Here is a 12725-nt window from a genome sequence, read left to right as displayed (position 1 = left end):
ATGCCCTCCTAATTCATATGGAATGAATCACGTGAAAACTTTCTTTTGAAGGCTCTATATGCTTTTAGTAAATGGCCATCAAAACTTTTATATATTAAAACTATCTGAACTGACTGTAACATCATTCATTGTTAATATACCTGTAAAAAATCACTTATTGTCATTTGGTCTGGTTTGGTCTCAGGGTGTTTGTGTTGCTTTAGAGTTTTGGCAGTTTCTTGCCAGTTTCACTGTTCTTCTTATTCTCTTAAGTCTTTTTTTAATGTATTACTCCTAGGTATAGTTTTTGATTTCTAATTGATATTCTCTGTTATTACACTTACCCTCTTTGGTCAGTTTATTAAGTACAATTTGTCTTAAGAACTGCCTTAATTCTTTTCTCACATAGATTAAAAACGATGATAGCATCCCACAGTGACTGCAGATTTGGAGCTTTTCTGGTTTCTAACCTCTTTAATGTCCCCTTGAATCTTGTTTGTGTGAGCTTTCTTGTCTTTGCATTTAGTTTGATTTTCATAATTCCTGTTCTATGCTGATAGGTTGTCATGTTTTGTTTCTGCTGTTTCCACTTCCCCAATCAGGCCCCTGTGTGCAGGTAGTCCTGCCTTGCTCTGTTTTGTCAGATCATCTGTTGTTTGTCATGAATTCTCCATGTAAGTTTCCCATGTTCTTTGTTAGTTTTTGTTTCTGTGGAGTTTTTTCTCCCCTCACATTATGTTACATTATGGACTTTTATTATCAGATTTGTGATAACACTCACTTCTTGTTTTACATCATATTTTTGTAGCTGCATTTGGGTTGACTTGAGAACTGAAACGTGGAACGTAAACTTTTCCCCTTTGACTTTCATTATTACGTATATTCCTCTTTATCTAGGAACGACAATGCTGCTTATGTTGAATATTTAGTGGCGAGGTCTGTTTTAATGCACGTACAAAATACACACAAACACACATCACATCACTGCAAGGACACTTTAATGTATCAGAAGCAATAAATATTCACATCTCAATTCTCTATTCTTTCAGTACACATAGTACATACACAGAAAAAAACAAAATTGTTTGCTTAAAATAATATCCATAAGTGAACTGACATATAAACTTTTTTTAGGCTTTAATTTAAATCATGTTAACTCATTCTCTCACCCTTAGTCTGAAATGATAAGAAAAGAAAAAGAAGTTGATATTCCTTTTGGCCAACATCTCATATCCCTGTTTTTTATGTACATACTTAGTGGCACTCACATGCACGCACCTGAATACAGAATGGGAGCAGTTCATCCCATAGTTAAGATAAGAAGCCTATGTATATTATAATATGTACATTCAGGTTTATACAGTACAATCTATTCAATAAGTGCAGATATATTCATGCAAATAGAGTCAAAAAGGACACCATAAAGAAAAAAGTAGCCAACACATACTTATAAAATTCTTCATTTAATACTCCTGACTCTCTCCAAAACTTCTTAAAACCTACTTTTGATGATTCAGATCATCCAGAAATTTGGCATATTCTTCCTGTAGCCCGTCACCTGCATTTTTATACTTCCCTTGCTCAAATATTCATGTCTGAATCCGATTATACACGCAGTTTTTCCTTTGTAATCAGTGGCACTGAAGGTAATCTACATCAGTGCTCAATTTTTACTTCAAAATCTGCAGTAGCAAAAGGAATGACACTAACACGAGGCCCACAGAGAAGAAAAAAAAAAAGAACAGGAAATACAGTATGCACCTGTAGGCTATTTTACATTCTTGACTCTTGTTATGGTTTCTAACAAGAAGCCCTCAGCAAGATGCCAAGGCATCAGAAAACGGTAGCAGAGGTTTCTGAAAGTAGCAGGAGAGGGAGGATTAGAAGAAGGCCATTTCTGACTTAAGACATCACGTGTGCAAAAACCACAAAACTTCATGTAAAAGCGTGCTTGTTTCAAAACAAAAAAACACACAATGAATTTGATGACCGCGATATGGGGCACTGCGTATGCACCCTGTATGAAAAATTCACCAATTTTTACGATCATAATTAAGCCTTTTAAAATACTGGGAGAGTCATAAGAAAAGGAAAAAAAAAGGAAACACTAACTGAGATTCATTCTGTAGATTCAAGTTTTTGTCAAGTCACACCATTCAAGAGGTTGTGCCCCTGTTTGCAAACAGAACAGGAAAAAAAGAGGAATGGTGTAAATGTTCAAATCGATTTGAACAAAAACTAAACCTCCTTCTTTATCCTGAACAGTCAATAATACTAATCATCAAAAGATGAACTGAATAAAACCATGGTACTATGAAAAGAACTCACACTTCACATAACTGAATACCCTCAACGGGATATGGCAAAGTGAGGGAATCTGTATGTGAATATACTCTCTAAAACCATGTACAAACATCTGCTGATATAATTACTCACTGATCAAAACAATTATTGGACAATATTCATCATACTCATGGCAGGTATATTATAATATCTATAAAACAGCAAGAAGCTTCATAAACATTCAAAATATATTATTATTTGTCTCATTCCCATGATTCCCATACCCCACGTTGCATTAGAAAGCCCGGTGACATCTGTTGACATGTGAAAGACCAATAAGCAAAAGACTGTCAGAAAACTGTGCACTGGTTTTAGAAGTTTTAGACAAAGCAACATATCTGAGGTCTTCTTTTAGAAAAAAAAAAGATGCCTGTCAGCAAAGCGTAACCTGCAAGAATGAACAGAGACATCATGAAGCCAAGTAAATTATTGCAAAGTCAAGGGGCAGTTTTTAATGCCAAACTCCGCTGGAATACATTTGGTGGTTCAGTCCTTATTTACATGCCCACGTAAGCAGGTGGATACCTATGGTCTCCAGTTTCCCAGTGCCACATTATCACATCTTTGTACTGTACATGTAAATAGTCTCATACAGACTCAACTAGACTCCAAACAATTAAAACTGAGGCAATATATCTAGATATAGATTTAGTTTCATCTTAAATATATGGCTATAGACTTCTCTGATTGTGTGTGGGAAACGTGTGGTGTGTGTTTTTGTGTAATGTTGCACGCGTGCGTGTTTCTGTGGTGCCGGTTCAGGTTTCAAGGATGCGTCTACAGGCCGTGCCGTTTAACTCTAATTGTGCTTTCTGTCTCCGTCTACATATGTGGAAAACGGAGGTGAAAGTAACAGAGACGGAGCAAACTTCGTTTCCTCTTCTCAGTAGCGCTGCTGCTGTTACTTTCTGTCCTGGCAGATTTGGTTCTAGGCCTAGCTCTGCCCATCTCCTCCAATCTATCATCTGACCTTTGAACTCTGGAGCCCCACATCCTGCTCACACTACGGTACTTATCCGGTTGATAGGCTTGGATTTGGAGCTGCCCCCTGTACCGGTCGCTCCAGCCCCTGTCACCTGCGGCCCCTGCTGAGGCTGCCCGGGGTGCTGGGGGGGGTGAGGGGAGAGAGGTGTAAGAGGGGTAAGGGGGGACGAAGGGGGGGGTAAAGGGGAGTGTGGTGGGGGAGGGGGGATAGAAGAAAGAGGAGGGTACTGGGGCAGATACGGGCCGGCGGAGGCTGCGTGATGCGCATTGACGGTAGCGGATGGTAGATTGTGGGGCAGAGTGCCGAATATGAAGTGTGTTTGGTGGGTGCTGTGGCTGACTGGGTGTGGTGTGTGCGCGTGTCCTGGGTGGGTTTGGGAGTGTGCGTGGGGGTGGGAGAATGACAAGGTTAGTGGAGGTTTGGTACCAGGGCCGCCGGCCCCTCTGACAGAGTGTGTGGGCTGCACGTGGTAGAGGGCGAACTGTTGGTTCTGGGAATGTTGGGAGAGAGGAGAAAGGGGTGGGGGACATCCCACCACCATGTTGGCGTAACGACCCGGAAGCCCATGCTGGGAGAGCTGGGAGAGATGGGCCAGCTGCGGGTGCTGCGCGTGCGGTGGGCCAAGCGGTGGACGACAGGGTAGAGGGCCTCTCTGTATAGTATGAGGGGGCACTCCTGGCAAAGGAGGAGGGACAGTTTGGACATGGTAGCGATGGTGATGGTAGTAAGGTGGTGGCGGCTGCACGGTGCCCGCGTGACAGTACTGTGCGTGAAGTGCCTGGAGCTTGGTAGCCCCCCCTTCCAATTGGCATAGAGATGAAGGGGAGTGAGGAGGGGGCCCTCCCGTAGTCGGTGGGGGGACAGGTGCGGGGTAGGGTGGTCCCGGTGGAATAAGGGGCCCTGGTGGTTTGGCGCGTTTGCTGCCGAATAGGGAACCCAGGAAGGAACCGCTGTTGTTGTTGCTGCTCCCCCCAGGGCCGCTCCCCGCTCCTGCTCTCTCTGCACTGCTGGAGACTCCCCCAGCTCCTGTCCCAGCAGTGGTATGTTGCTGCCCCGGCCCACCCCCCACCCCCGTCCCGGGGCTCAGGATGGGGCGATGAGGCCGGAAGTCTTCTGTTCCATAGCAACCAGGAAGCACACCTGGCAGTGGATAGCGCTGGTGAGGCTGTGGGCTGCTAATGATGGAGCCCTAGAAGATAAAGTATCATCGAGTTTTAGAATAAACACTAGAGTCTTGCAATACATCCCGGTTCCCGCTTATTATCACACACAGGAAATAATTGTATCTGGAGGTGGAAAACATGCTAGGCTAAGTATATACGCACATAGTCATGCAACAGGTGTCAGTCCAGGACACACACACATGCATGTACACGCACACACCATGTACATACAGTAGTTGCTTGGGAGGATAAAGAACCAATGGGGGAAAATGCAAATCTAGTGAAGGTTATAGGTCTAATTCTAGTCTTACATAAAGACTTACTTCCATTGTACTGTCCAGAGAACCAACACTGTTCCTGCGACCACGTTTCCCTGTACCCCACCAGGAAGAACCAGGTTAGCAAAGCATGAAAGATTGGAATATTTTTTGCAAAAAAAGGCAAGAGTTGCATAAGCTGTGTCTGACTGTCAGCAAGAAAGAGAAACAGGCTGTAGCAATAGAAACAGAGACCAAAATCATGCAACCCATTTCATCCCAGCTGGTAGTAATGTAATCAAGCTGACCCTGTCTCCGATGAGGCAGTGTCTCACCTGTGTCCGATAGGTCCCTGAGAGAAGAGCTGAGCGCTGTGCGTTTGAGACCCTCACCGACTGAGCAATTGTCATCAAAACTTGTTCTTCCCAAGGTGCCATTCACAACATCGCTCTTCACACCTACGCCTCCTCCAACCACACCTCCAGTTAGCAAGCTGGGCCGCATCACACCTTTCTGTTTCTCCAGTTCCGCTGCACATTTACACACAGGGCACAGGGGGATTGGAAATAAAATTGAGGTTTAGCACAGAGAAGAATGACCAGAAAGGATGTGAAGAAAACGAAACATTTTGACTGACCAAAAAGTAACATTATGGTTTACAGGAAAGGCCAGCAGATGGGGCTACTTACATTCAACTCTGTATTTCTCCATTTCTTGCACTTCAGCAATACTCTCCCTGAGGTCGCTAACAAAGCGGGTGCGGTCTTGCTGACTGGGTGCCATAAACACAATAAGAACCTTCCTCTCTCCACCCAGGACTGCTGAGGTCAGACGGATGCCATGAGGGTAGTCTAGATGGGGGTGGGGGGGTGGGGGGAGCAGAAATAAATACTCTTGTCATCACAAAATGCACTTAAGAACAGTTAGAAGGTGCAAAACAGAGATCGCTTCTTACATGAGTTCTGGAACATGTGCACTTGCATCTCAACCAAAGGGAAAGATTGTCTGAAACTATAAGTCACTGAGGTTTTCTTCTTCTGGAAGATTTTTGTCACCTAGTACACAATAGAAATAGTATAATGAATTTTTTTAACAGGTACTTTAAGAAAAACTGACCTCTTATCTGCCACATGATAAAAAAAAAAAAACTATAATGTAAATCTTACCACGAGCAGGTCATTAAAGAGAAAGACCTCCCGCTGGTGCACTCCTGTCCTCTGAGGTCTGTTAGGGTCAGGCACCTCATAGAGCTGGCAGCAACACACCAGTCTACGATGGGGAAGGGACAGCACCTACATAGACAAACACAGTACAAATAAATGACAACTTTTAGCTAAACAGAACAATATATTAAAGAGCTTTGTATTACAGGATAAACTCACAGGCTTCTTGCCCACAATGACTCTTTCCACTGCCTGTACTTGGGACACGTGGTCATCATTGGTCCTTAGCTCCCATTTCTGTATTCTCTGGTAGATCCCAACCAGCAGGTCTCTAGGTATGTCCTGGCCATTGTCTACACCTTGAGTGGAACCAAAGAAAGCTATTTTAGAGTTGTCACACAGAAAACGTATAATCTAGGAAATTCTCACAACTTTAGCCATGTTTTAAAAGTTGCAATATGTGTTTCATGAGCTCATGTAGAGGGTAATTTGATCTTTTCTGTCCAGCAGCACCTCTCAAATTCTTGATGAAATCTTCTAGTTTCATTTTCCTCTCGGGTTTGACATTGGGACTGTACATATCTGTGTTGAGGAGGATTATGGCGAAGGCCAAGATGAAGATGGTGTCGGGATTCTGGAACTGTCGAACCAGGGTCGGATTACACACACAGTATCTCTGACTGAAGACAGAAACAAATTTTGTGTGAAAAAATAAAACAAAAAGATTATTTTCATTTTGATGCAGCATCCAAGCGACTGAAATGAATTCCTTTAGTGATCTATAACAAACCTGAATGCCTCTATAAGCCGCTCTACTTTTTGGGCTTCTCCTTGAACTTTAATCTGTGCCTGGAACTTCCTCAGAGCATCATCGATGTCCATGCCTGAGAAGTCCATCTCATCCACCACACAGCTGAAACACACATGTCAGAAGTTACAGGTGACACGTCTCTACCCTCCAACTTGGATATTAAGAAAAATTTATCCTATATATGGGCAGGAGATTAAAGCTGCTTCAAGATTGCATCAATTTAGACTTGGCATGAAATATGTGAGATGGAGTGTGCGTATACACTGACATATTTTTGGGCAAACTTTCTGAAGTTACAAATGTAGATGGATTTGGATCATTCAGACATCTGTGTCTGACACGTTTTAATATATTACAGCCGTCTGTCTCAAATACTCACTCTAAAACATCTTTGTTGAATTGTTTCTGTCGGTTTCCCAGAAATTCTCCAATCATCTGCCTGCTGAGACCCTTTCTCTCCAGAATGAAGCGAGCAATGCCAACAGGAGTGTCAGACACAAAACCTCTTTCTATCAGGTACTGGATCCCCTTCTCTGGTTTCCTGTTGAAGAAAACCCACCAAGGACTTTTCTTTTTGCTCCAGTATTACGACATTCGATATATTTTTCTCAGTAAAACAGCTACTTGTGTTGTGTTTCTTAGTACGTCTTACTTGTTAAATAGATTAAGACCAATACGGTACTGGCGTCTCTGCACCACGTCACTGTTGAAGGGGGGCGAGTCCCAGCTATGGCGGCTCTCCCTCTGGTATGTCTGCTTGCCCAGAGGAGGCAGAGGCTCCCGCAGGCTGTCCTGAGATGAGGAGCCTGAGCTGCAGTTGACTGTCTCATTAGAGTTGGTCGTGGAGTTGAGTGAATCGTTGTCTCCATCGGAGCAGCACGGCTGCTCCAGGCCCCCAGGGGGCAGAGCTGTAGAGGAGGACGACGACAGAGGGGTGGTAGGAGGCTGCTGTGGGGACGAGGATGATGAAGGTGTGTCAGGGTACTGATGGTGGTGTATAGGGTGGTGGTGATGGTGGTGGTGGGCTGCCACCTGGTGCGGGATATGTGTGGGTATGGGTCTGCCAGGAGCTCGAGTCTGGCCCTGCGCAGCTGCTGTGGAGGTGGTTCGAGGACCTGTGTTGGGGGAGTGTTTGAGGGTTCCCTGAGGGGAACCTGCACCCACACCTGGCTCCTGCTCAAAGACCAGCGTTCTGCTCAGAGAGCCTCGGTCTGAACGATCACTCATGTCCACTGAGCTGTCGCTGGGCGGCTCAATAGTGAGGAGAGGCAGGTGTGCACCTCTGAGACGATAGTCTCTACACTCTGTACACGGGGTGCTTCGCCGACTGTTACTGCTGCCGCCTCCCTCAGTGTCCCTGCTGTCCTCTCGCCCTCCCACACCGCCACTAGGACCCCAGTACTCTGTATCTGTGCTGCTAGGTGCCCGGTCAAGGGACAGAGGGGAGGATGGCATACCATCATCCATATAAAGGGTGACATCACTGTATGAAGTAGCTGTACTGTCACCATGCATACTGAGTCCTCCTCCAGCACCCCTGCCTCTTTCTCCCAAACCTCTTTGAGAAGATGGGTTGCTGCTGCTGCTCCACACACACTCCCCAAAGTCTTCACTAATCCCTCCACCCTCCTTGCTGCCCTCCTGGGAGTCATCGCGACCTGCACGGCAGGTAAGGGCATCATCTATGGAGTCAGCTAAGGATTTAACCTAGAGGGAACAGAGGGTGAGCTGTTAGGATCGCACAGTTTTCACACATCTAAAAGAAAAGAGGAAATTGTCTAAACATGAAATGATTTATCAGTAGTTTGCTTGTAAGGTCTAAGTTTGACAAGACAGGAGGTGCTGGTCAAGTCTGGTTCATTATAATGTTTCTTTGTTACTTTCTGTCTCTGTGACTACCTTCATATTATATAAAACTTAGCATTAAATGAACTTGACGATGACTGCTGAAAGAAACTCACAACACTCTTACCTGCTTGGAGAAGGAGTCCTCTAAGTGGGTGTAGTCTCCTGTGCGGTCTGGATCAGGAGAGTGAGGAGGCCCCACGGCCACACTGTGGGTGAAGTTCGTTTGTGTCTGGGCCTGCTGCTGAGGCTGTCGCTCATCAAACGAATACTGCAGTCTCATGTTGGACAGGATGATGCGGCGCGTCATGCGGCTCTCTGAAGCTGAGCTTCTGAGGCGCTCAAAATTTTTGTTCATGCGATACTGTCTGAAGGCTGTCTGAATGGTCTTTGCTGCTCTGCGACTTACAAAGGAGCCACCATATTTTCTCTCCAACATCTCCACCTGAAATAGGGGAGGGTTAAAAAAACACAAGGTAAAGGACGGAATCACAGTCGGAATGCTTTGCACCCATACTGCTCCAGTGAAAATATGTTTCCTACTGCTTACTGCTTTCAAAGAACACGTTTACAAATATATTCTTGCGACTGATACCTTCTTATCCTGCAGATCTGTCGATAGTTCATAGCTGTCCGAAAGAGCCTTGCATCTCTTGTTCTCCTCTTCTTCTTGCTTGCGAAGAGCCAAACTTGCAGGTTGGTGGCGTGTTCGCAACGCCCAGGCCAAGCTGGCTGAGCTGGAAGCTGTAACGCATGAAGGGCCCCTGGAACCGGAGGGAGCGTTGCTGCTGTTGTCACTGTAGCGCTCTGAGCCTCGAAGGTAAGGCGTCTGGCTGAACGAGGTGTCTTTGTGGGTGCCCGTTTCTGGACACTGGGATTCCCCTTCCACACTGCAGAAGAAAAAGGAGCAGAAGCTATAAGAATGACTCACAAGCAGCTTCACTAAATATTCCAAAAAAAAAAGACTTTGAAGTGTGTTAAGTCTTAAATGGAGACTGAATGAAAATTCTGTAGGATAGACTTAAAAACATACTAACAAGGACTTACGTGTAAACTTTTGAGCGGTGCAGAACTAACCATCTCTTAGTGGAGCTCATGATGAACTTATAGAAAAGCAATATTCTGGTTACTTTCAAGCAGTGCCAGTCCCGAGACCTGACAATATTGCTTGCCTGGAGAATAAATAGGTAATCCAACAGATATAAAAGGTCTCTGTCATGTATCGTCTTTCTTAAGAGTCCAGAGGAGTAGTTAATGTACTACCAAGCGTTTCCAAGGTTAGTAGTGTTTATGCACTTTTGCACTCTCCTTGTTTGACAAACATAACAGTAACCAAATAAGTGCCAAATACCAGCAGCACCATACTGACAGGAAAAACCAGGTTAGCGCTAGCTGTACAACAGGCACCATCAGCTTAAATACTGGAATTAAATTCACGCAATTCCTTCCAAACTCACTCACTCAGTCCATTATGCGGCTGTAAATGCAAGCAGTTAAGAGTACCGTCGTAATCCAACTGAATCCTATTTCCAGTCAGGATAGCAATAACAACAAAACCTCTCAGATATCAGTTAGTCCCAGAAGTCCTTCAGTGTCCTGTTATCCAGATTTGATGAGACAAAATCCACCCGAGTCAATCACTCAGTGTGTGTTTGGGAGAACAACTGCTGTCACATGTCCCTGCCTACATTTCCTTCTTGTGTTAGCCGCACCCCCTTCAGAAAGTTGTGTCCTGTCCCGCAACAAGGCACAGAGTGTGCAGCAAGGGTCAAGGATGTGTGGGAGCATTAGAGTCAGCAAGTGAAACAGATTTTGGCAGTAAAAGACTGGTTGTATAGTGTTAACCTTCAGTATTGTTTAAGCTCTGCACCACACAGTAATTCACATGACAGAAACATGACTGAAAAATGACTCTTTTGACCATTTTAGGTTTGAGTGGGTCACTCAGTGTCCTCCTCCCTCCCTCCCTGAGCTGTCGCTGTTCCATTGGATCAAAGAGACTTCCTGCTGTTAGTTTAGTTGGTGAAAACAAGACAAGGAAAAGTCTTCACGGGCAACAAGGAAACTATTTTAATTTGTTTTGGTTTTGATGTTGTAAGCGATACTGTTGAAATTCAAGCCCCGCAGTTCGACCGACTTAGAGTCGTTGCTGTCGCCAGAAGGGGAAAATAAAGGGCAGGGTTTTTAAGAAGGACATCCAGTGCCTTCAAGCAAAACATGACCTAACTAATTTATTGTTGAGTCTAACAACAACTCTAAGAAAAGCTTTAATATGTTGCATAACACAAGAGTCATGTTGAAACACAGTTTTAAAGAAGCAATTCTGACATCTACAGGATAGCCCATATTACCACAGTTAAGACAGGATCCACATATATTATATTGTGAATGTGTAATAATATATTATAATTACACCGTGCTCAAGAAATTCATCACAATACCAAGCTATGCTTTGCTTTCATTTTCAACAAGTTTTTGCGTATACCTCCTCTTTCTCTGTGCAACATCATTTATCATTCCTCCTCCGCTCCTTAAATAGAGAAACTGAGAAGCGGGAGGGGGTTGCTTGGTGACGGTTGCTGTGGGACCTTTGTGGGCGGTTGTTAGGAAGAGAAGCGTGGTTGCCATGACAATGTATTGACTGTTATCACCATTTCGGTGGGTGTTGAAGATGCTCCACAGGTTGTGAATGACGGTCTACGTAATACTTGCCTTTTTACGAAAACACTAAAAGTAAGATATTTGTAAAGAGTGAATCATGAAATTACTGTATGGTCTAAACTAGCTATTTTCGATAGATCAATCCTTGGATGAATCGTTACTATATTTATGTTGGTTATTTACACATTGTCTTGCATAACCTGTAGGAATATGAAATTCTGTCTAATTCAAAGCGGCTTCAGTTTAGGCTTCTTTTAAGGAAACTGGCCACACAAGTGCCTCTGCATAGCATCAACAGGTAGACTACTGTATGATTTCCAGCTGTGCACGTCACTTGGAACAAATGCTACTTTCATTCAACCGCGTACCTAAAATATGAACTGAAAAGAAATATTAGAGAGCTACAAGTCCAGTTCCATATACCTGTCTCTGAAAAGGCATTGCTGATCCCCAGATTTTAGCTTTTAAGCTCTTTTAAACTCATTAAAAAGGAAAATCTAAACATGCAAACCAAATGTAAAGGTCACAATTTCTCCACTGCCACCAAATAAGAGATCAACTATATGGATTATGTGACCATATAACTGTGTTATTCATTTGCACAGACTGTATGCTATAAGACGGGTGCAAATATCACAGATTTATGTTTCTTTGTTTGAGCGTGGGGAGAACATTTGTCACACTGTAAAATAACCAGGTTGGTAAAATATTAAAGAAAACATTTTTAAAAAATTCTCCTATCTAGGTGCAGTGCAACCCACGTCCAACTGTGCATGCACTGCTCCCTTAAAACTCTGGCTATTTTTATTTTCACCTGAAAAAAAAAAAAGATTTTCTCTCAGATTCAGTCAATAACAGCTACAAAACGATAATGCCAAACTGCACAAGCTTCGGCTCAAATATGCGAGAAATATTTGGGAGACTTTTGAAATACATAATGCAATTTCTTTTTGCCCTCATCAGATCACAATAATGTTTTAAACCCTTCAGTAATTGTTTTTTTCTTACTTCACAAATAGCCTAAATAAAATCCACAGAATATGTCACTAAAGCAGACACTGATGCTATCAAACCTGTTCTAAAACTGAACTGAAATGCAACCTCAACAAAGTTTATGCAACAGAAATGAAGCACAGCAGGCCCTATAGAAATGCTACACTTAGGCAGCCTCTTTACTGAATGTGCAACTTTCAAAAAACAAAAAAATAACAGCTGGTTATGTTTTACAGTTACTGCCTGCTGGTGCAGGGACCTCCCCAGGGGGAAAGAGTTTAATTTGGAGTTCCCTGCAGTAGGAGCCAGGCAGTAATATGCGGTAAGAGACAAGACCATGATATCTGAGTAAAAAGTTTGTTGTATAAAACATGAGTGTGGCCATATCGCAGCTGGCATCTGAATCTCATTATTTATGTAAGAAACACTGTATTCCTGTTACACAGAGAGGCTCTCTCTAGAGGCTTCCGCATAAAGACCAGCCCAGGGTTTTACTACCTCCTATCATTTAATTGGAGATGGGAC

The 12725-nt window shown here is 43.7% G+C and overlaps 1 protein-coding gene across 2 annotated transcripts in view; it reads right to left on the bottom strand.

Moving 5' to 3' along the window:
* Positions 1-960: 960 nt before the first annotated feature.
* Positions 961-12725, bottom strand: part of iqsec2b (IQ motif and Sec7 domain ArfGEF 2b) — a 30454-nt gene continuing 18689 nt past the window's right edge. Inside the window, exons 2-14 of one of the 2 annotated variants that reach the window (XM_085147208.1) lie at positions 9142-9436; positions 8674-8991; positions 7354-8408; positions 7081-7242; positions 6681-6803; positions 6404-6570; positions 6110-6249; positions 5894-6019; positions 5683-5782; positions 5417-5578; positions 5063-5257; positions 4794-4843; positions 961-4482 (exon numbers count right to left, since the gene is read on the bottom strand). In XM_085147208.1, coding sequence (XP_085003334.1) covers positions 3145-4482; positions 4794-4843; positions 5063-5257; positions 5417-5578; positions 5683-5782; positions 5894-6019; positions 6110-6249; positions 6404-6570; positions 6681-6803; positions 7081-7242; positions 7354-8408; positions 8674-8991; positions 9142-9436 — 4231 coding nt within the window. In that variant the 3' untranslated portion in view covers positions 961-3144. Of the gene's footprint in view, positions 4497-4793; positions 4844-5062; positions 5258-5416; positions 5579-5682; positions 5783-5893; positions 6020-6109; positions 6250-6403; positions 6571-6680; positions 6804-7080; positions 7243-7353; positions 8409-8673; positions 8992-9141; positions 9437-12725 lie in introns of both variants that reach the window. The other variant, XM_085147207.1, reaches the window with a different exon arrangement.

The sequence above is a fragment of the Neolamprologus multifasciatus genome, chromosome 20 (genome assembly GCF_963576455.1).
Source record: "Neolamprologus multifasciatus chromosome 20, fNeoMul1.2, whole genome shotgun sequence".
NCBI lineage: Eukaryota > Metazoa > Chordata > Actinopteri > Cichliformes > Cichlidae > Neolamprologus > Neolamprologus multifasciatus.
This window is presented reverse-complemented; position numbering and strand designations above follow the sequence as displayed.